General features: G+C 39.0%; 1 protein-coding gene across 1 annotated transcript; it reads right to left on the bottom strand.

Moving 5' to 3' along the window:
* Positions 1-203: 203 nt before the first annotated feature.
* necab1 (N-terminal EF-hand calcium binding protein 1) lies at positions 204-22007 on the bottom strand. Its single transcript, XM_068333845.1, has 13 exons — positions 21842-22007; positions 19926-19950; positions 18239-18347; positions 16475-16500; positions 16170-16267; positions 12509-12645; positions 7757-7878; positions 6257-6333; positions 5093-5140; positions 2406-2518; positions 1256-1333; positions 998-1089; positions 204-807 (listed from the first exon to the last, which is right to left on the bottom strand). The coding sequence occupies exons 1-13, from the start codon at positions 21929-21931 to the stop codon at positions 779-781; spliced, it is 1044 nt and encodes a 347-aa protein (XP_068189946.1). The 5' UTR covers positions 21932-22007; the 3' UTR covers positions 204-778.
* Positions 22008-22693: the final 686 nt, after the last annotated feature.

The following is a 22693-nucleotide window of genomic DNA, read 5'->3' as shown; positions in this document are numbered from 1 at the left end:
GACGTGATTTTTTTTTTCTTCTATCAGCAGACGCTGTAGTTATATCCTGCTGTAGTACCGCTACTTGTCCACACGGTGGGGATAAACGCTTGTTAAAAACCTGTAGATTTATTTATCTAGCTATTGGTGAATAAAAATGAGAGGAGCTGCACAGGGTGTACACAACAATATAATATTGTCTTTATTTAGGACGAACAGATTTTATCTCAGTTTGACACATTAAATATAGAAACAAGAGAATAATGGTTGAACGAGCTCCCCAGAGCTGCTACAATCAATACAATTATAATTGCTCCCCTGCTCTTTCTCCATCTCTCTCTCTCCCTCTCTCTCTCTCTCTCTCTCTCTCTCTCTCTCTCTCTCTCTCTCTCTCTCTCTCTCTCTCTCACACACACACACACACACACACACACACACACACACACACACACACACACACACACACACACACACACACACAGTTTCATGTACATTCACAGCACACTTCATCTCGTCTGTTTTTCTCCTCTGGACTGCAGGAGGCATCAAAACACAGTGATGACGTCACACCAGCAGACGGATCTCTGTCAGATGAGACATTACTTTTGATTTTTTACGACGTCAGAGTGTCTTCTAGGCGTTTAAACAAATACACGTGAGTTATGTCACCCACTGCTAAACAATGAAGGAACATGAAGGTAATAAATGTGACACTAATCACTATGACTGTGTGTGTTGTAACGTGGATATTTGTTCTGTGCACTCGTCAGCGATGATCTGAGAGGGTGCTCGTCCGCTTTCAGTTGTTGTTAAGGACCCACCATGAGGCTGCAGAGGAGATGCAGAAGAAGAAAACATTCATTGATTCCCCCCCATTTAAAAAATAAATACCCCAATCAATTTTTAGGGTTTGAGGGCTGCTGAGGTTCATAATTTTACAAACAGTCCAAAGAGATCAGATGTGTGTGAAGTGAAGTGAGCAGAGAATCCCACAAAGAAATAAAACATATGTTCTTACCAGGAACCAACATGGTGGTAACGGTCTCTGGAGTCTCCAGGAAGTCCACGTTCCCCCGCTGGAACGTCTTACTGTAGTTGGTCTGCAGGTGACTGTGAAGGAGTGAAGTTTAATTCTGTCATCATTCATTTAATTAAAGATTTATAAGGAACATCACGTCTGCAGGCCTTCAGGCTGAGCAAAGAAAATAAATTGGGGTTAATGCGAACAGGCCTCGCTGCTTGAACCATGATGCGTGAGGTGCAGACAAATACTTACTTCTTCCACACGTTGTTGTGCTCCCAGAATTCATAGAGAATGAAGCGAGATTCATTTGCAAGCCGCTGAACTGCGATGCTGCCAAATGCAAAACGAGAGAGAGAACACGAGTCACGCAGTGAGTAATTAGGAAGAAACGCCACGTCCCCCAGCGCCGCCTCTCGGTCTTGATTGTTTCCTCAAATCATGACTTTATTATGTTTTGTCTCTTCTGAACATAAATATGTGCTTTTAGAGACATGATCATAATAATCTATACTCTAAATATCTCCCCGTCCTTCAGCCTGCAGGATATCCATTACAATGATAATCCGAGAGTAAAGAGAGATTAAGTTTCAACAGTTTCAAAGGAAAAGATGGAGTTGAAATATCTTTGCCTGGAGAAGAACATGCAAATTCGATGAAGGAGGTGTCATCAATGACCGATGGCTTCATTCTACCTTAAATCTTTGTGCTTGATTCAGCCTGGATTATTTTCCCTTTGAGATGATCACATAAATGACCATTTTAGGTTTGAGGTAGTTCATATTAAAACGGAGGACACTGGCGCATGATTTCATTACGTTATAGATTCCACCGTTTGTTAAAGATAAAAGGCATTCTGCCAGACAATTAACGCACGAAAAAGAATTCAATTGTGTGAAATTTCATCTGTGAAATTAACATATTTTCAACCATAGGACTGGAATATGTGCCTTTTCACAAAGTCAGAAACAGTCATAAGAACTGTGAAATAGCTCTTGACTTTTCACATTTCTCCAGAACAAATAATTTTCCTCCACTGACATATCACTTCCTATTATATTTGGATAAAGCTGCAGTATAATGACATGTTAGGTGCGTATACTTTTAATCAACTCTTCTGTATGAAGGAACGCTTGTATTTTGTTCTAAATTCAGGTCAAGCAGCATAAATAGTCAGCATTGCAAACAAGGTCCAGCTGCCTGTTTAAATTAAATCAAACCCTAATCTATATCTCAATTGATTGTAAATCTCAGAAAGAGGAAGAGGGGAAAGGATTTTCTAGTTATTGTACCGAATAATAATTATTGTTCCCCTTTTCATTCTCATGCCTTGCCTAATAATAGGACTAAAAACTAGGCAGCATAAAAATATCACTTCGTCAGAGGACAAGCGATGCAAACTGACTGTAGACACCCGGTCTGGGCGCAGGCACACTCCATGTACTGTCTGAGAGCCAAACGAAACTCCTCCAGCTCCTCCTCCAGCACCGAGAGCTGCCTCTGGACGATCAGGATGTGCTGCCAGGACAGAAACAAGTAAAAGCACACAAGGTCAGGAGGTCAGAATTTCCCTCTGAGAGCCCCACCGAGGGGAATTCAAACTGGCTAATGGCTAAACCTCCAGAAAACTGATGACGAATGCAGAACTGTGAGGCGGAGACAGGGACGTCGGGATCATTCCCCCACCCCGGTGACTTGGTGGATCAACAGAGCAATCATTTTGGATTAGAAGAATGAAAGCATAGTGGTTATTAATTGATAAATTCGAGTTTTCAGACTTGGTTATACCCAAAACAAGTTTAACTAAACCTCCTAAGCTAAGAATGACCCCAACAACCGCCCTACAAGTAGGAGTTTTAACATAGATTGACCCCGTTGAGGATGTCTCGAAGCATTAACACTGGCCTGGTATTCAAGGTGTGATTAGACAGCCATAAAGATTGACACCAGAAATGTATCCCTCCTATTCTGACATTTAACCTGAGGAGGAGAAGAAATAAAATATCTGAACAGCATGAAGAAGGTGAGGAAATGTTGACAGAGGCAGAGAGGCTGATGGGAATAGGAAGTGACGGTGCTCCCATTGGCCTGAGGTTGGTGGGAGGTGTTAATCATGTGTAGCTGATAAAACGCCTCAGGCCGTCTCTCGGTAGCTAATTTAGGAGAAACTCACACACACTAAGAATCACACACTCATGCAGATCACACATCTGTGTCATGTCCAGGGTCATGATCGTAGAATATGTTTTAAAAGGTTCTGACTTCCTCCCTGCAGCACATTTCAATGCAAGGACACTATTATTTATTCATTTATTTATGTCTAATGTGATACTGGTGCAATGTGGGGCTGCTCAGACACAACCTGGTCACGAATCTTCACATGCACGGTCCCGTTCGTAACACGGGTCTATGATACTTGTAGAACAAACTCTGTGAAGATGACCATTACTATGAAAGGGAGTTTATGTTAATATAAAAAGGCACTCGGTCCTGCATTCCCATTATCACTAATCAAATTTTCTATCTTGGGCAAAACCTTCTTTAAAAGTCTCGTCGTCATGGCAACGCAGCCTCATTCGGATCTGCCTCACGCCTCGTTAATTCCTCAAAATTTAAATCTATTGCTAGCATTTGGAATTATGTTTACTGTCAATAGAAATCAACAAAAATGTAATCCTCCATAGTGACGTTTTTGTTCACTGTACATCGAAATTAATTTCTTAATGATCCAGATTTGGATCCAGTTGCACATATTGCTGGAAGATCATGAGATGTATATGCCTTCAATTTATATTTATTTTGACCTATCAATCATGAGCCAGTCATTTTTTCATATAGTTTAGATTTGTCTGCATTTATATAGATAGAATCTGCCTCTGCTACCTTAAAATGTAATTATTTGAGATCTACGCCTGAACAAACTTTCCAAACTTCGCAACTTTTTACGTAGTGAAAAACGAGGAAATCTGGTCAACGGAGGTAATAAATCAAATTATATAAACACTTCTCTTGTTGCATCATCTAGAATGTGGTTTCTCTTTTATATAATTGTAAGCTGAGTATTTTTTGTTTTTGGACTTTAGGAAAAATTACACTTGAAGTTGGATTCTCAGAGGCTGAATAAATCATGTTAACTAAAATCCATTTTGTTCATGCAAATGAAGTTGGATTTGTTTTTGAATGACTCATATGTTAAACAGCATCCTTTGGTGGTGTAGACTTTAGTCCACATGAAACGTATCACTTGTAGCTTTGAAATCCTCACACATACACATTTCCTGTTTAGTACATTGTATTCACTAACCAGCTAATATTTCACACATCTATTTTTTCCTCTTTAGCGAGTAAAGAATATTAAAATACAAAACGAAACGTTTTCTACAATAATACAGATATCTATCCCTTCCACTGGAGATGCTCTTCCTCCTCTTCCAGAGTGGAATAAGAATCCTCCAGTGAGTGTTTGTGCTGGTCTGCTGTGACTTCTCCTGAGTCACTCGTTAGTTTGAGAGTTTCTCAGCCATGAAATTACTGACATGAAGCGTCGATGGAAAAAACATTTAGCTTTAACTTTGCTTTGGCGTGCTAATGCTGAGGCTGAAGACAGAACCGTGAACATAAACACCTGATCACTGTTCATGCATGGTTAAAAACACACTGTGCAAACACCCTAAGGACATGTCATTTGCCAGTTAACGCACAAGGGCAGCTAAAACACATACATTTCCTGCCATAGTATTTACATTGTAAATATAACAGCAAATATTTTCTGCCAACAAGGCTTTGGCGTCAGACATTCCTTTACTTTCTGTAAAGGAATCCGATTGAAGAAATCCTAATAACTTTAATATTCCTCAGTGCGTGGCCCCTCGATGACTCTGAGTCGCCTCTTTGAAATTAAATATCGAGTTTTAAAGAGGAATTAAGAGACAGACTGTACAAAGAGAGCGCCACTGTTAAGTCACATCCCTGCTGTTGCTATGACAACGGCTGAGTGGTTATCATCTTCCTTACATGAGAAGAGTGACACAGAGTGGTCACAACAGAAAAAAAAAAAAAAAAAACCCAAGAGACGGGTCTAATGGCACTGACCGATTTACTCTCCAAGACCTCCTCTTCAACCGGCTCCAGACGGATCTCCTGCAGGAGAAGAAGAAAGACAAATCAAGAGGAATTATTCTTCATTTCCTCAAACTAAAGTAACATCTACTTAATAGGGCAACTTTTTTGTATTTATTAGAACTTCTTTAAAGACCCTTTAAAGGATTCATTCTCATCTGTGTATATCTACCAAACTGTTCCCCAAAATTTTTGCACTCATTTCTTTGAATATAAGCAACAACAGTATGTGAGTTTTCCTACCTTCACCACCATTTTAAAATCAAATTAAAGAAATCAAAATTTATATAAAAAATAAAAAGATGAAAATTAAAATGGTGGCACAGAGGGTAGCGCAGTTGCCTGTTGCCTTGTTTATTACATTTACAGTAATTGTGTCACAGGAGAAATTTATTGAAAACTAACTGAAAGACTTAACAACTGAATTCTGGAGAGCTGAGGTGTCACAGAAGAAATGCATTGCTCCTATAATTGTTGAAAACTAACTCAAGGAGGGTAAACATCTGAATTCTGGAGAGCTGAGGTGACAGAAGATTTTTTGTCCCCTTTTTAAATGGTTTAAACTTTAATTAGCTAGCTAACTCCTTTGAATTATTAACTGTGACCTTAATTATTTCTTAAAGATTTAAATCTTTTTAAAAGTGGTCCTAGGGTTGATTAAACATCTAATTTTTAAAATGGGTCTTATGGGTTGCTCTAGCCATTGAACTTAACACATCTTTGTGACTTACTGTCCAGCTACTGGATATTTTCCTAGCCATTCACCAAGTGCATTGATAATAGAGGAGAGCTGCTACAGCTGCTGCAGATGTGGCTGATAAAGTATGCAATAAAGGGGCTATTCCGAGAATGCGCATGTTTGTTTGGCAAAGTTTTTTATGCTGGATGCCCTCCCTGTTACATCCCTCTACATTTAGCATGCAGGTGGGTGTTACTTCGTTCAGGTAATTTGTTGTTAATGGCTCGTGAGTTTACTTGTGGTGATTTGCAGATGATTTTAGAGGGAAGGATGTGGAGACCAGATGGCTGGGACAGAGCGAGGGGACACAGAAAGATAAAAACAACAGAAGCTAAACAGAAAAGGAGAAGAAGGAGGCAGAAGAGGGATTACGGGAAGCTTGAAAGAAATGAAGTCACCTTTTGCTCCAAACGGTCGATAAGCTTCTGCAGTCTGTTGACCTGTGTCATCCACTGGCTGTCCTCATCGTAAACGCCTGGTGGACACACAAAGGGGGTGGGGGGGTGGGGTTCAGATGGAGGGAATAAACAAGAAAGGTGGAGAGAAAGTACATCAACAAGATTTTAAAACAGATTTTACCGCTTTGGTTATTCTAACTCAACACTCTATTGTAGTGATGGGGCAATAGAGGACACTTCTTTCATACTGTATAATGCAATGCACAACTGTGACAATCAATAGAGAAGCTTTGAAGCCTGTGTCCATAGAGGGTCTGATGTCACAGATCTCCTAGCAACTGCATCTGGTGTCATCATGAACTAATGGAAAACCGACTGTGAGCAAACAATGGACAATACATGACCCGGGCTGGGAAATCCAATAATTAGAAAGTAAAACGGCTGTGGTGTGGATCAACAGTTATACAAGCACGAAGAAAGATGTTTATTTGATCAGTAGATTAATAGCTCTCATTGAGATCACAGGCAGTAAACACAGTATCCAGAGGGTTGAAGAAATAATGGTGCTGCAACTAATGATACTCCAACTAATGAATGCTAGAGACTATTCTTTTGAAAAGTTAGCAGACAGCATGAGAGTATCTGATCTTCAGCTACTCAGGTACAGGTTCTTGGTTTGCCTTATATTCATCAGTTAGTCATCACCAATACACAGAACTCATCATTCCATCACAGCGTCATCAGCCGCCGCCGCCGCCGCTGGAGAGCAAATGAAAACAGGTCTGATCAGCATCAGTGAAAATAAGGCTTAAAATCAATCCCACTAAATTGACCTGTTAGTGAAGGTCAATAATGCAATTCTAATATACAGATTTTACTGTTTTGCAAAAAGTAAAATCTGCTCTGACTCATCTGTAATAATGAGTCAGAGCAGATTCTAAATTACCATTTGTCATTTTTAGACCTTTTTCTGCTCCTCCCTCCTCTAAGTGTAACAATGGGAACTAATTACATACTATTTATGCATTTATGACGCCACCATGATCCTATTTGCTGTTCTATGGCATTACTATGAATGTTTCCCTCTTTAGCTCCGGCAATGCAATCCGCAATGATTGTAATTTAATGATTCATCTGGTGGTAAATGGTTTAATCAGCATCGTATGAACTTGTCTGGCGGGGACTTGAATGTAAGCAAAGATCATTTATAAGTGAAACTACTGTTTTCTGTCTTAATGGAATCTTTAAAATACACACTTGTAAAGCAGCAAACAGCAAATATGAGACTGAAGTGTTAGCATTCAGCGCCTCTGGATTGACACACATACACTTCCATGTGAACACACTCTCCTCCTCATCCTCTCTTGGTCTCCCACTCACAGGTTCTCTCTCACACCTTCTCCACCTCCCCTCTCCTCTCTCTGGCCTGTGGTGGACCTCTGCTAGAGCACCGACAGTAAGACGTGGCACTAGATATGAGAGCATGTGGTTCAGCCCTACCTGAACTGATGAGGCTGAGGAGCGGGTTGTTGGGAGAGAGGCTACTATTCCTCTGAAGCCTTCGATTGGAGCGACGACCTGACCACTGGATGGACAGAACCTCTGGCTTCAGTGGACCCTGTCTAGAGGCAAAGCAGCGAAGTTATTAAAATATATTCAATACCCCAGCCTTTCTATGATATAACACACATCTGCCCTGCACACATCTAACAAGCTTGGATCTGGACGATAAGTAAATTTAGGCCAAAAATGGAATAAAGAAGAAGTATAAGGATTCAGGAGATGGTGATATTTAGGTTGGTACCAGAGTCTCATGAATTTATGTCTCAGCTGTGAACAAATTCAGCAAGCCTTAAACTGCCGGTGATGCTATTGGCGGTGACAAGGTATGTGCACCCGCGGGGCGACATCACCTAAGATTTATCCTCAACCCGTCAAGTTATTTGGTCCAATACTTTGACAAGACCTCAGGGGTTTTTGAATGTGCACGTGCCAAAAAAAAAAATTCACATTCAAGTCTGTGCAAGTTTCCTTCTTCATTATTTCTTTTTTCTAGAAGCAATTTCCTCTTTTTGTATAATTTAAAGTTTATAAATGATAATAAATATGCAGCCATTGCCAGGTTTGGTTTATTGTGGCATAACACATTCAGCACACAGTCAACAACAGAGAAGGCTTCCGTCAGCCAAGATGGCTAACTTCCTGTTGGCTACTCACACGACTGTATAAAATTATTCAATCATATGACTCTTTGCAAATATTAAATAAAATATTTGACCAGATTAAGATGATAAAAGAGTCTTCTGCTACTACAAATGTGTAAAAATTGTCTCACGGTCTGACACTGCTTTCGAGGATTTAATGTGTAACAATAAAAACACCCACTATTCCTCTTTGACTGACCTACCGGTTAGCGATTCCTTTTCAAACGATGCTAAATGCTATCGATCAAGTCAGCAAATCTATTGCAGAGAAAGAGTGTGCTTCCCACAATGTCAGAATATTCTTTTAATTCGATATTCTTCATTCAGCAGTTATCATATAGAAGAAAGCAAAGTGAAATATGTAAGATAATGAGATGTTACGATCTGATTTACTTCGATCTCCTGACTTAATTCGGCTGATATCAGATTTAAATGGTCCCTTTCACATTCACAAATGCAGGACTATTATTGAACCCGCTGCAGTCAAATATGTGTGTGCCCTGATGTTGTAGGAGGGACTGATGGCAGGTCCCCGTTGTTGTGCCAGTGAGTCAGGATGCAGGTCTATTCTTGGCTAAGTAGCGACTTCAATTGCAAAAGTCGTCTGAGACCCGTAAAAGAGCAGAGATCAGCAGCCGTTGCATTTTCACATTTCCTCTGAAGGCCTTATGTCAACTGATGGGGAGGAAGAGGGGATTAAGAGCTGAAAAGTGTGTAAGACTGAGGTCATCCGTTGGCAAAAACAACACAATTCCATGATGAAGTGATATCATATCAGAAGGTAAACCAAGCATTTATGAATATAAGCTCCCATTTCGCCTCCTCATGCCCAAAACTGACCATTGAAGCCTATTTAAAGCCATCAGGGAAACAGCCAGGTCCTTGAGATGTGATTGGATTTTGATGCATGAGGGAATATTTCAAGTGCAGCAATTCAAAGAAAGGTGCTGGATGAGAGGAAGCAGCTCTGGGAAGGAGGGACAGAAAGTTTTTGAAATGACATGAGGGAAGAAGAGAGAGACACATTCAGAGTAGATGAGGAGGGGAAAGAAAGAAAGGACGTCTCAGATGCCAAGCCCACCATTTTCTGCCTCTGAGAATAAGTGTGAACACGATAATGGTGAGAAAAAGAACTAGAGAGCATGAAGACAATCCTACAGGGATCCTTTAAAACTGAAATCATGCAAAAACATGTCAAATCAGATCAACTATATGCTTCAGGAATTTTTAAACGCTGACGATTAATGTTGAATTACCTCTAGTCATATTGAAAAAACATGCAAGAAATCCTCTGACAAAAGAAGAACTGATGATGTTAAAGGTCGAGGTATGCTTGAATATTAGATGTCCAACAAGAGAATACACCATGACAAACACAATATTCCAATATGTTCAAAAATATCCCAACATCCCATGATAATATACAAAATCTGATTAAAGAATTACAGCACATTGCTCAACTGCAGTGCTCGGTAAAATCAATGTCAAATGCTGTAGTCTCTCTCTGTTCCATTATTTTTAATTGTATTTAAAAGTGGGAAGTTAGAAGTGTAATATGAGGGTTACATATTTCACTGTCAGTGTGAATGAAAATCACAATTTTATAGCTACGAAACACGAGTCAGGGAAAGGACAGAAGAGGAGACACGACTGGAGAGCAGGTGTGAGAGTAAGAATGAAGATGGAGGAAAGAAGAATATCAGATCAAGACAGGAGAGGAGAGCGGAGCACAATGAATGTTTGAGTGAAATCACACATATATGAGAATACATCAGTATATACGAGTGTCTGAGATTTTTTTTTTTGCATTTCACAACAATGTAATCCTGACTTGTGCCTATCCATCCATCTGGAGGATTTCTGTTGAATTCATGTCTAAAGATGCTAAAAAATCACTAGTCAAATTTTAAAGCTGCAGTCCAAATATTAAAACACGTATTAGAAATAGTATATTTATAATGCACTTTCAAAAGCTAGAGAGAGTGGGACATCATTCTCAGACACAGATTTCTAACCAATGGCACATTTTCAGCTTTTTCTTTTGTTTTCATGTATAAACAGGTGACTGCATTGTCACATGTTACATGATGAGAGTCAAAGTTTTTCATCATCTGGGAATTTATATAATAAACATAGGCACACACACACACACGCACACGTACGCACAGACTCCAGCGGTGAGTCATTGCCAGTAATGAACCGAGCACCACAGGGCCGTTCCTGAATTCTGAATGCGGAACCACACTAATGGAGAATTAGCATGTCCCTTCCCTGGCGCGCGCGTGCACACACAGACACACACACACACACACACACACACACACATACACGCACACACACACACCAAAGAAGTGCCTGAAGTTTAATCATCAATGATCTCATTGTCTACAGATGAAGCCAGAGGAGTGTTAATTATCAGTCAGTAAATTTCCACATTGTCCTAAAATTATGTTTGTATAAAACTACTTGGGAATCAGAGAATGCTTTTTTTTCCTCGAGTAAATGTCTGAAAAATGACTGCGAATCGCTAAAATAAACAAACACTGAATTCCATTTGTTTTCCAGAGCACTAAAGTGAAATAACGATTACCTCGTCTTAACTGAAGTGCTTTTGTTGCCTAAACCTCATCGCAGAATGGAATTTCTAATCACACCTTCCTTTTCTTCTACACTTTGTACGCCTGCCATCCTCCAGTAACCGTCTCTGAACAACATCCAGGAGGTGATTACGTTTCCCTTCTAAAAATACTTCAAAATTAGCAGCATACAAGCCAAATTTCTAGAGCGTACAAATGGAACATGCATAAATATGTAATATAAACAGTTTGATCATACCTGTATTCATATGAACTGTTTTACCATTACATCATATCAATCTGAAAGCAGCTCATTCTAAATAAAGACATAGCTGAGGGAAGACAGCCGTCACCAGGATTAAACTGCTCTTTACTGGCATGGGTGGGTTTTCATTCACAAACACCAGATTACATCAATAAAACAACCATATTTATACATTTCAGGGCAAGCATTTTTCAATTGAGAACACAGCAGGGAACCTAATTTGAGTTGAAGTAGCGTTCTTTGCTCATTCACACGTCCAGCTGAAATGGAGCAATGTTAGCTTTGATGAATCGTGTCTGAGAGCCGTAATTCTAATATTCTCTCTTCTCGTAGCTGTGATTTGGTTTCAATCAACCCTTGAGGAATTCGACGATACCAGATATTCACTCACGTTATGTATCTGCTGTTATTAGTTCTATGCAGATAACTGTCACCTGCTATGAATGTGAATCTGATGACAGCCGCGAGTGAAGAAAACCAGTAAAACTGATACGTGATGCTCTGTAGAGCTGAGAGGAGCTGCAGAGCTGCTAATAATCCATCAGTTTATCTATTATTAATATAAACTTAGACGATGATGATTCAGTAGGGTATAGATATCCACCAGGCTTAAACTGGGAGTTATTAATCTGAAGTACTGCATGCATGTACAACCAGATGTGTAATCCCTTCCAGGCTCACATCTGGTGATAGAAATGTGGATTTCTATTGGTCACTTTAAAACATGAGGTGAATTTACCAACATAAAAAAACAAGAAAGCACACAAAAAACCCCAAACCAGAGAATGGTCCTTTGAAAAATGCAAGATATTTAATTAAATTCTCATCAATAATCATTGTCGAGGGGATCTGGACCACATCTTTGATCAGAAATCCTGAAGGTCCCTTCAGTGGTGACATACTTTTTTTCCCCCGACGTTCTGGGATGCAGTCAAACTAGTGCATTAGGCGGTCAAATGATCTACTGTGAATTAATAATAGTTATTATATATAGCGCCTGTGCTGTGGCTCTGAATATTGGATCAAAGCATCAGTCTATAATATAGCATTAAGTATTAGACTGTGTGATCAGGGTGAAATTGAAGACAGGCTGTGTGAACTTTGTACAATGCTAGTTGTCCGTGATTTGATGACAAATCGTGTTAGTGCGTGCGTGCATGCGTGCGTGCGTGCGTGCGTGTTTGGTGTCCCAGAGATGTCTGCTTACTTTTCCTGGCGGGTCTGCTCCGCCGTGGTTTCCATGGCGCACTCCAGCGAGCTTTGAAGTGAATGAAGCTGATTGGTTGTCTCCTTCAACAGAAAGCGAGTCACAAACTGCTCCAGGTGTGTTGACTCCTGATAATCCTGTCAGTCGAGAGTTAAAGGAGAAGCAGGAGGAGGAGGAAGAAATGTTATTGTGGGAGGAAAGATGGAGAGAGTAGATGTGAGAACCAACAGAATGGTGATAAGTTACACTTCTCAGTTGAGTCACTCAGTATCCAGATGCCACCTGTCAATTAAACCATGCCGATAGGATCAGTCAGTTAAGGAAGGTTGACTTCAGGACAGGAAAGAAAAGGACGGAGGAAAAACTGAACAGTCTGCAGTTGTTAAATCTCCAAGGGGCTTGGAACCAAAGGTGTTGCATATCAGCTTCAATCGCCTGCTGCTGCTGCTATGTCCTCAACTGACTTCAATATCTTTTTGTAAGAAGTGGGAGCATTTTTTAAAATCTAGAGGCCTATGAATTCAGTGAGAACAGTTTTGTTGGTCAAATATTATCGTAAAAATATCAATTAATAAATAATTAGGTTGAATAGTTCCCTAAAATCATGGCGTCAGCAGGCCTCGGGTGGGTTGCAAGCCACTGGGGAAATGAATCCAATAAATAATTCAATACTTTTGTTTCAGGAGGAAGATATATATATATATATATATATATATATATATATATATATATATATATATATATATATATATATATATAATTACGTGTTAAAAAAGAGCAATAAATTAATTAACATATCACGAAACACTGCTGTTAGTTAGTGTACGTATTAGTGTACGTATTACTTTTTTGACATAGCATCAAAAAATGTGAAACGTTAACTTCCTCCTCCAATAAAAATGACGTCAAAGAGATGCATCCCTTTACAGTGAGTATTTCATGCTGGGCTATAATTTGTCCTTTTGTAAATCAAGGCCGTTTATGTTCTGCAGACCGCTGTTTGGCTTGAAAGTCGATGGAAAATGAATCAAAAGTAATATTAGAAAGACGTCATTTGCTGTGCAGCAGGATTGAGTGTTTTTTTTACGATCTATTCAAAGATTAGTGAATGACACTCGTGTTAGTACTGATCCTCACATCTGTTCCTGTACGGGAGGAGAGAACCTGTGACGCCACTTAGATTAGAGAACGACATGTATGCACGAGAATGTCGATAACTGCTATATTGTCTGACATTACTGTGTTTAGAATAAACACCTTAAGAACATTTACTGGAGGATTTCTGTTGGGCAGAGAATGCAGAGCAGATCATTACCCTGGGCTTTATTGGCCCCATCCAGCGGCACATCAAACCAAAGAGCTCGGCCTGAAAGGAACAACTTGAACTCAGCAAATATCAGCAAACAGACGCACGCTCACACACACACACACACACACAAACACACACATACACGCAAATTTGCACATGAATGCACATTCAGTCAGGGAGAGTGAGTCACAACCAAATTGGTAAAGGTCACTCTCGTCTTCCATCTGAGTATAGATTACCTCCTGTGATCGGTACCTGTGTGTGTGTGTGTGTGTGTGTGTGTGTGTGTGTGTGTGTGTTAGTGTGTTAGTGTGTGTGTGTGTGTGTGTGTGTGTGTGTGTGTGTGTGTGTGTGTGTGTGTGTGTGTGTGTGTTAGTGTGTGTGTGTTTCCACCTCACCAGCCTGCAGTCATTTTAAATATCTGCAGGTCTACTTAATCCTTTCATCATATCTTGCATGACCCAGGACTGTTGGAGGCATTGTGGAGCTAAAATCAGGCTTTTGAATGCTGGTAGTTCAGGATACGACCACACAACGACCGCCGTGCCAAACAAACGCTGCTCTACCACATGTCTTTTTTTGTGTTTTTAAAAATACCAGCTTTCAGACATCTAATCTAAGGTTGTGTGTAACATCTTTCCCCTGAACCCAATATACTGCAGAATCAGGTTACAGTAAATCAAACAATGGCCCATTTTCTGATCTCAACATAAATTGTAAAATGCCCCGCTGATGTCTTGGCACATTTTGAACTAATCCGTTTATTTACTGCAGTGACGTAGCATCATTTGGAGTCAGGTTCCTGGCCACCTGATAAATGCAGGTCGAACACTTACACTCCTTATCCTTATTTTTTGGTTTCTACAAACTGCTGAGCGACATAACTGTACAGAAATCTGTAATTTGAGGTCTATTTAATATTTTCTTGGATTAAATCCATAAACTAAATTGTGGATGAGGTCAGATGTGTTTGTTCTGTCTTGCCTTTATTGTTAAAAATCTGGTAAACATTAGTAAGATAATATTCACTAGCTCAGAAACTAAACCTAACATGTAAACTGCGAAACTAAACCTAACATGTAGTTTGTGGTACATCTCAGTGACAGTGCACATGGATGTTTCATGCATGCACACATGCATTTACACACATGCAGCCGGCCCATCATGCTCTCACAAACATCCATAGCCAGAGACCACCCACTCAGATACATTCCCACCACCAGGCATTAGCCTGTGACATTTTCAGCATCTGTTCTCTTCCCTGCTATGCTAATACATGCATACAAATGGAGGTGTATGGTGCGGTTCACCCTGCACAGGTTTCACACTCGTATTCACACCGGCAGTGAATTTTGAGCTGGTAATTAAGCTAATCTTCATGTATTTGTACCCAGGGTGGGAAACACATGCAGGGAGGACATGGTGCCCCAGCCAGGGCAATTTGAACCTTGGGGTTGTCATTTTCCAACCACTAAACCACCATTCTGGTATAAATTCATACCGTTCTGAATACATCTGCAACAAAATCACTGCCCAGAAAAAATGCAAGTATAAGTGCAAGTACATTTTTCTTAAGCTCAATGACTTGAATCAAAGGTAAATTACTCTCAACTGGCCAAACTTTAAAAAACACTGACGCTGCCTCTGCTGTTCCTCCTTGTTCTCCCCTGTCGGCTCACTTCAAGTTCGGAGCTGTGCTCTTGAGGAAACAGAAAAATGATTGAAGGTGCAATTTGATTTTTGCACCTCATCACAGCTTGCTGCATTTTTAGATCTATACAAGATTGCAGGGAGAGTGCAAAAAAGTCTCTGCATGTTTTATTTCCCCTCTCAGAAATGAAAGCTGAATTCCTGGCAGATGAAGTCACTGCTGCGCTTCGGATGTTCCGACCTTTTTGAAACCTATTTCAAGAAAAGCATCGTCTTCTCGCAACCTGAGTTTTACTCTATCTATCGTATAAATTGGGTTCCTGATATTTCATTTATTTATATTCCAAGTTCCTCTATCTGATGTGGAATGATGGATTTTTGATACCTTCCTTCCCATTCTGCCACTATTTTCAGTTCAATAAGTCAAAATATAAACTGCATCAAAATCTTGAGCTGCAGTTGCCAATTATCTTTGCCATCATACTTTCTTACTTGCGTTCCTCTGTGCTAAAAAAACAACCACTGACAAAGTCACAGTTTGACTCCCACTCCATTTCTGCAGGAGCCACAATCAGTTGTGTCAGCTTTGATGTAGATTGGAGGGCCGATTCGTGCTTCACAGCAAGTCTCACCCGGTATGCACGAAATTAGGTTCAGATTTAGGTGCATGGTTAAGATCTAATTTATCTTTTCAATACTTACTTTCTTTGTTTTGTCCATCGCCTTCAGTATGGACATATTCAGGTCTTCTAAGGCAGCGAGGACGTTCTCGTATTCGCCGAGGTGCTGGGAGAAATACTCTTCATTGCCCAGGGACAGAGGAACCCAAAAAGAAATGTGTATGAGTTAAACATCTCAGACAGGATTGTGGGTGTTTAGTTGTCATAGTCAGTCATATTGCCTTTAGGGATGTTGTCGTGGGTCATTTGACGACATTTAACAGAGTTCTTTTCTAATGCTATAAGAGATATTAAAAGTTCTCTGAATTGTAGAGAAAACCAACTTACCACAGAGTTCATCAGTGTCCACGTTACTGTGAAACAAAAACCAAAAACATGTAAATAAGAAGATAAATAAATAAAATATCAATTTTTATTTAAATCAGAGTGTTATCCAAAATAAGAGTTGGTAAAATATTGAATGAAAAATTGATAAAAATGTATTGCTTGTATTAAATAACAGATAAATGTTCATTTAAGGGGGTGTTTTCGGGAGGTTTCAGACTTAAAGATTAAAATATAGAAATACAGACATGAAGGGAACATTTCAAATTAGCCATTTAATCATAACCCTAAAGAACAGAGAAAGAAATGAAAGGGTTCAATGGAGAAAAGACTAAAAAAATTAAAAATAAAGGTTAAACATTAAACTAGACTAAATCAGCCTTGGTAGCTTGGTTTGAAACTTCTTTGAACATTTTGAGGAACACTATCTACTGAGAAACCTCACAAGTAAAGCTTTGAATACAACTGTGGAAAACATGAAGCATAAATCTTTATTGAAACAGAATAAAAGACAGTTCTCTCAGTCAAGGTTGTGCTGAATAAAATACACCAAGTAAATGGATATAAAACAATACGTGTGTGTTTATAACATTCATAAAACAAATTCACAAAGTGTCAAAGAAAGCACAAACATTCACACTAGTTGAAGCCAATCAGATGGGAGATATAATTTTATTAAAGGATCTGGATTTCTAGATCTGGATCTTAATATTTGAATCCCTTTTTCCCATTCTCAGAGTGATTGACTGCATTAGAGATTTACAAGCGGCGTTCATGATGAATGAAATTGCAAACTGTAAATGTTTGTTATTGAGACTCTTCATATTATTTTTACTGGGGCAGAAACAGTTTTTATAGGATGATAATCTTTCCAGCTGGCATCTCATTAAAAGTCCAGCATGCAGAATCTGGTGTTATCTGTAAATTGCAAACAGCTGCAGATGCTATAATTATTCAGCTCACTGTACTGACCCCTCGTGCAAAGATAGGACCGTCGCTCTTCGGAGGTACAAATAGAATCTCTTCCTTTTGACTGGTTCATGTTGGTTTGATCGCTGACCTCGTCAAAGAAAATGATCTGCACACGTTCAGTGACTTTCTAGTTCACTCTCCTTACGTGTCATTACACCTCGTGCCTCTGTTTAATTTCCTGCTTTTCTGAGTGCCCTGATTCTTTTTAGCTGTATTATGTCAGCTTTTCCTCCAAAGTGGGTTAAGTTTTGTCATCTCTGTTCAGTTTGCAAGTTTGTCTCTGCTTCTCTGGGTCAGTTTTAAAAACTATTCGGAGGCAGATGCAAAATGTTTTCTGGTTAAGAATGAAGGAGAATCATGCAATTATGATTTCACCACTGTCCTAAACCACCCTGGCTTCATTTAGTATTCAAGTGTTTACTTAAATATAGAATGATGGCCTTTTCAAACCGTCAGTCAAACGTTTACATATACAGTATTCACAAATATGTGCGCATATTGTCAAAATGGTAGTGATGTTGATTTAGCTGAAAAAGTGCAGTGAAAATATTCGGTGATTTAAAACTTTACATAAACATTTTTATTGAGCTTAATTTAAATAATCATGTTTACTTCCTTCAGTAGTGACAATAGGAGGAGGTTAGGTGAACGTTACATCTGTTTGTGTGTTTGTAAGATAAGCCTCAACACATTCTAAAGACACTTTCTGCATAGGTGATGAATCTCGGAACAAACATATTCTGTTTATACACCTCTCATGAATTACCTCGTCTCTGAAACAATTCATCAACTTACTCTGTGTTGTGAGTGTCAATTGTGTGGAAGAGATCTTTCAGTTCTTCTGCTGTCAAAACTCCATCTGAGAAGTAGGCTTTGAATTCGTCAAAGGACAGTTTTCCATCATCTGGAGGAGAAAACAGAGTCAGGACCACTCAGTCAGGACAGAGGAATGTGTTGACCATGTATATGTTGTTGGTACTAATGCCACTTTATGAAAATACAAGTATATAATGTATGCGATGTAAATTAGAGCAACAGTTGATTTGCAAATGAATGAAACCTGACAGGAAATTGAGAAATCAAATAGAATTTTTTTTAAATGGTTATTTTAAGTCATTCCTCATCAAGAATTTGATACCAGCCGCCACACATTGACTTTAAACGTCAGAGTGTTCCTATTTAAAATGAGTTCTAAATAAACCACAGATTTTTTTCCTTCTAGTCGTTTGCCTTCGTCTCTGTGAAGAGGCTGATTTTCACTCGTTTGCTGCTGACCTGCTGCTCCGGAGGCGACCTTCGCTACGACTGTCATGTCTCTGTAGATGCTGTGAGCAACAGCTCATTTTGGAACATTTACAAAGGCAAAGCACAACATGAACATAAATCAAGCACACAGTGATTCACTGGCAATAAGCTCTGAAATACTCTTGGAGCAGATCTGACATATAAGTGATGCTGTTTGCACAACACCAAAAAACAAAAGTGGGATGACTTCCCGTCTTGCTGCATGACAAGACCTCAAATTATTCACAGCGTGGGATGGACATTTAATGAATAATGAAGCATGTCAAGCCATGTGAATAATAAATACTGATGAGCTATTTTTGCATATGTGCTGGAACATATTTTTGATGTCAAGATCTCTGACAACGTATCACACAAAATCTGATTTCAGTGAGTTGTCTGACTGAAACATCCATCTTCTGTTTGACCTCATAAAACAATATTAGACCAGCAACAGGATGTCTACACAGTTTATTAGAGGTATAAACCCTTGATTTCCTCAAATCATTATATTATATTGTATATTAATTTGACATTTAGATAAACAAGACAATTAAAGATAATTATCACTCTTAATCTCATCTGCACTATGTGAATTTGAAAACAGATTTCATATTATACTTTAATTTAAAGAAAATCCTGAGGGACGCGTTCTTACTGCGCTAAGATTAAACATGCTGCTGCAGGTTTGATGTTTGATTAATAACAATAGTATCAATGATAATGATAATTTATGATAGCAATTAACCACTTCACTTAGATACACTCACATGCACATGGACACACACACACACTGTGTAAATATATTTAGTTATATATATCCGGTTTGTTATGAATTAATAGCGCACCAATATGTTTAGTTTTAAACAATAAATAGTAAATGTAAAGAAGACTTTTTAGATTTTCCCATGACACTCCATCTGTACAGTTTTGTGCCCTTTAGCTTGGACCACCACAACAAACACATGAAAAATACTGAAAAAATGTTTGTTTTCCTTTTTTAATGTTCTGACACTGAACCTCAGCGGGCACGGTCAGCTCCCAGTTTCCATGGAAACTGAAGGAGTATCAGCAGAGACACACGATCAGAGTTTCATTGATAAAGTGCGTCTGTTTTCACACAGGAAAGAGAGAAAGAAAGAAAGAAAGAGAGAGGGAGGTTGAAATATGGTGTGAGAGCTTTTGGTGCAATATTTACCGTTTTTATCAGCTCTCCGTAAAATCTGGAGGGAAAAGGGGGAAGAAATGAGGAAACGTCAGAGAGGTTTCACATCATCAAAGTTGAAGTAAGCATGTGTGTGGGGATCATCGATCACACTCTCTAAAGCAGACCCTCATTAAATTATTGATGGTGCCGTCCTAGCGAACAGAAGGGATGAAAGAAAGAGGTGCAATGACCACATCGGCTTTAAAGGGTCCAGCCTCCTCAAAAAAAAAGCTCTGGCCATCATTTCCTGCCAAAATGCTGAACAGCTCCTCAGTCTATCCAAATATAATCAATGTAGGATTAGAAAATTGTGACATCCTACTTTTATTGTTTTTTATTTTTCCACCGTCACAACTTTTTGGGAAGCAGAGTTGGAAAGAATTCGTCAAAACTCTCCAGCTAATTAGTCCTCATTGCCTCAATAAAATTAAATCACACCAATACAGATTTCAATCAATAAAACTTGATCTCCAGACTAATGGTCCACCTCCTGGTCAACAAAATAAAGAATAAAACCATTAGCATTAGTCATATCCATCAAGGCATTAAAGCGAAACACAATAATCCTATGATAGCTCGACCCTAATGATACCATACCATACCAGACCAGACCATACCATACCATACCATACCATACCATACCATACCATACCATACCATACCATACCATACCATACCATTCCATATCTACCGCTGCAATAATTAACTGATCTTTTGGTTTGTTCACTGAAGATTGATCAGATTCTCCTCACATCATCATCTTTAATATAAAGAATTTAGTGGGTGAAATTCCTTTAGCTTCACCAGGAATAGAAATCCAGTGGCTCTCTTGGATCCCTGTATTTTCTGCACCCGAACAGCACCCGAATAAGGAAGAAAAACAACATGGAGGTGCTGCTAATTGAACCTGAAACTGAAAACCAGATCTCAAAGAGCGACAGAAGCTTGTCTCTGAAGACAAGCAGTAATTTCATTATCTGACATTGAGACAACCTATTTTGACATCAGTGGAACATTTGATGTTGTGGATAGGCTTTCAATCTTTAATAACTCTTGGTTCCCATACGTGCATCCTCCTTTGTGTTTCTCAAACAGAGCAGGCAGCCAACAGGTTTATAGCTAGAACATCACAGGGGAATGAAAGAGTGGAGGAATGAGGGGAATATAATTAGCTGGGAGAGAAGCAGCAGAGGAGGATCATTAGCCATACTGATACGACCGTAAGATGAACAGATAAATATAATAATATTAATTATATTTTTGAGCTATAAAAGGCAAAGAAAATTCTTCCTGTCTTTTACATCAGTAGACTTCAGTGACTTGGTATTTGGGTATGAATGCTGACATACAGATGGACGGCCATCCTTTGTCATCCTAAAACCATGAAGATTAATTAAAGGTCAACCTTGTCACATTAATTCATTCTATAAAACAAGAAAATTCCGTGCTGTGCATACATCAGGAAAATCAACGTGACTAAATATCCCCAAAAATATTCATTAACATCACTCAAAAGCAGAAATTTATATAAACACACACACACACACACACACACACACACACACACACACACACACACACACACACTCACACACACACACACACACACACACACACACACACACACACACACACACACACACACACACACACACACACACACAAATAAATACATAAATAAAAATATATAAAAGATTTATTTTAATTTTTAGTCTAAACAAGTCTTTTTTCTATTGATAAGTATTTTGCCTCAACAATTTACATGGCAATTATAATTTCTTTTCGTTCATCAATGAGTTCTTGCATTTAAGCAAAAAAGAAAAAGAAAGATCGCAAAGTATTGGCAACTATTATATAAACTGAAATCCATTAAGTTCAAACAGGGGTTTAGAATTAGTTTCACTTACATCGTTGAAAATCGACATTCCCTTTTTCAGCTCCACCTGAGCACTGGGCTCCTCGGACACACACCGGACCTCCTCGGAACAATCCATCATTCACGACGTCGCTGCTCCTGCGAACTGCGGAGGAATGTGAGGCTTCAACCTGATCTGATTGAAGCTGCTGGCCAGAAGGAGCGACTCCAGCGTCAAGCCAGCTGGAGCGAGACGCACCGCTTCCGGATGTTTGTTTCACAATACAACGCTAGATTACTTTCTCTTTTAATCCTCTTTGGATTAATTCCTATATATGACGCTGTGCTCTGGTCCCGCGTGAAGTTGGCTCATCTTTTATGTGACATTTTGGGATTATTTTGAGTTTATACCTTAATTTAGTCCTAAAACGACGACACACAAAATTCTCTAAAATTATTGGGTTTTATTTTGAAAGGACAATCACCGCTCTCTCAGGCTTCACGACAGAAGCTGCATTGTTGAGTCAGCTGGAGCAAACAAAGTGGCTCTTGAATGCCAATGAAACTATTTTTACCTCATATATCAAGTATTTTATTCATTTATTTTTTTGTTTTTATGTTTTTATTTTTTTGTTTAAAAAAACAAAACAAACCACAGCACAACATCCGTGGCCACACGGCCATGAACAACAAGCACGATGAAAAAATGTTAAACGAATGACCATCACTCAAATAAAAGGATTAATTTGAACTATAGTACTTTATTGATCCCAAACTGGGAAATTCACATGTTGAAGCAGCACTCAAAACAAACAAACAAGATGAGAAGACGAATAAAACTAAGAAGAAGAAAATAAATTGTGGATAGAATATAATTAAAATTACTAGGTTTATATTAAATAGG

Source organism: Antennarius striatus, chromosome 14 (genome assembly GCF_040054535.1).
Source record: "Antennarius striatus isolate MH-2024 chromosome 14, ASM4005453v1, whole genome shotgun sequence".
Classification (NCBI taxonomy): domain Eukaryota; kingdom Metazoa; phylum Chordata; class Actinopteri; order Lophiiformes; family Antennariidae; genus Antennarius; species Antennarius striatus.
Note: the sequence above shows the minus strand (reverse complement) of the source record. Positions and strands in the feature narration are given on the sequence as shown.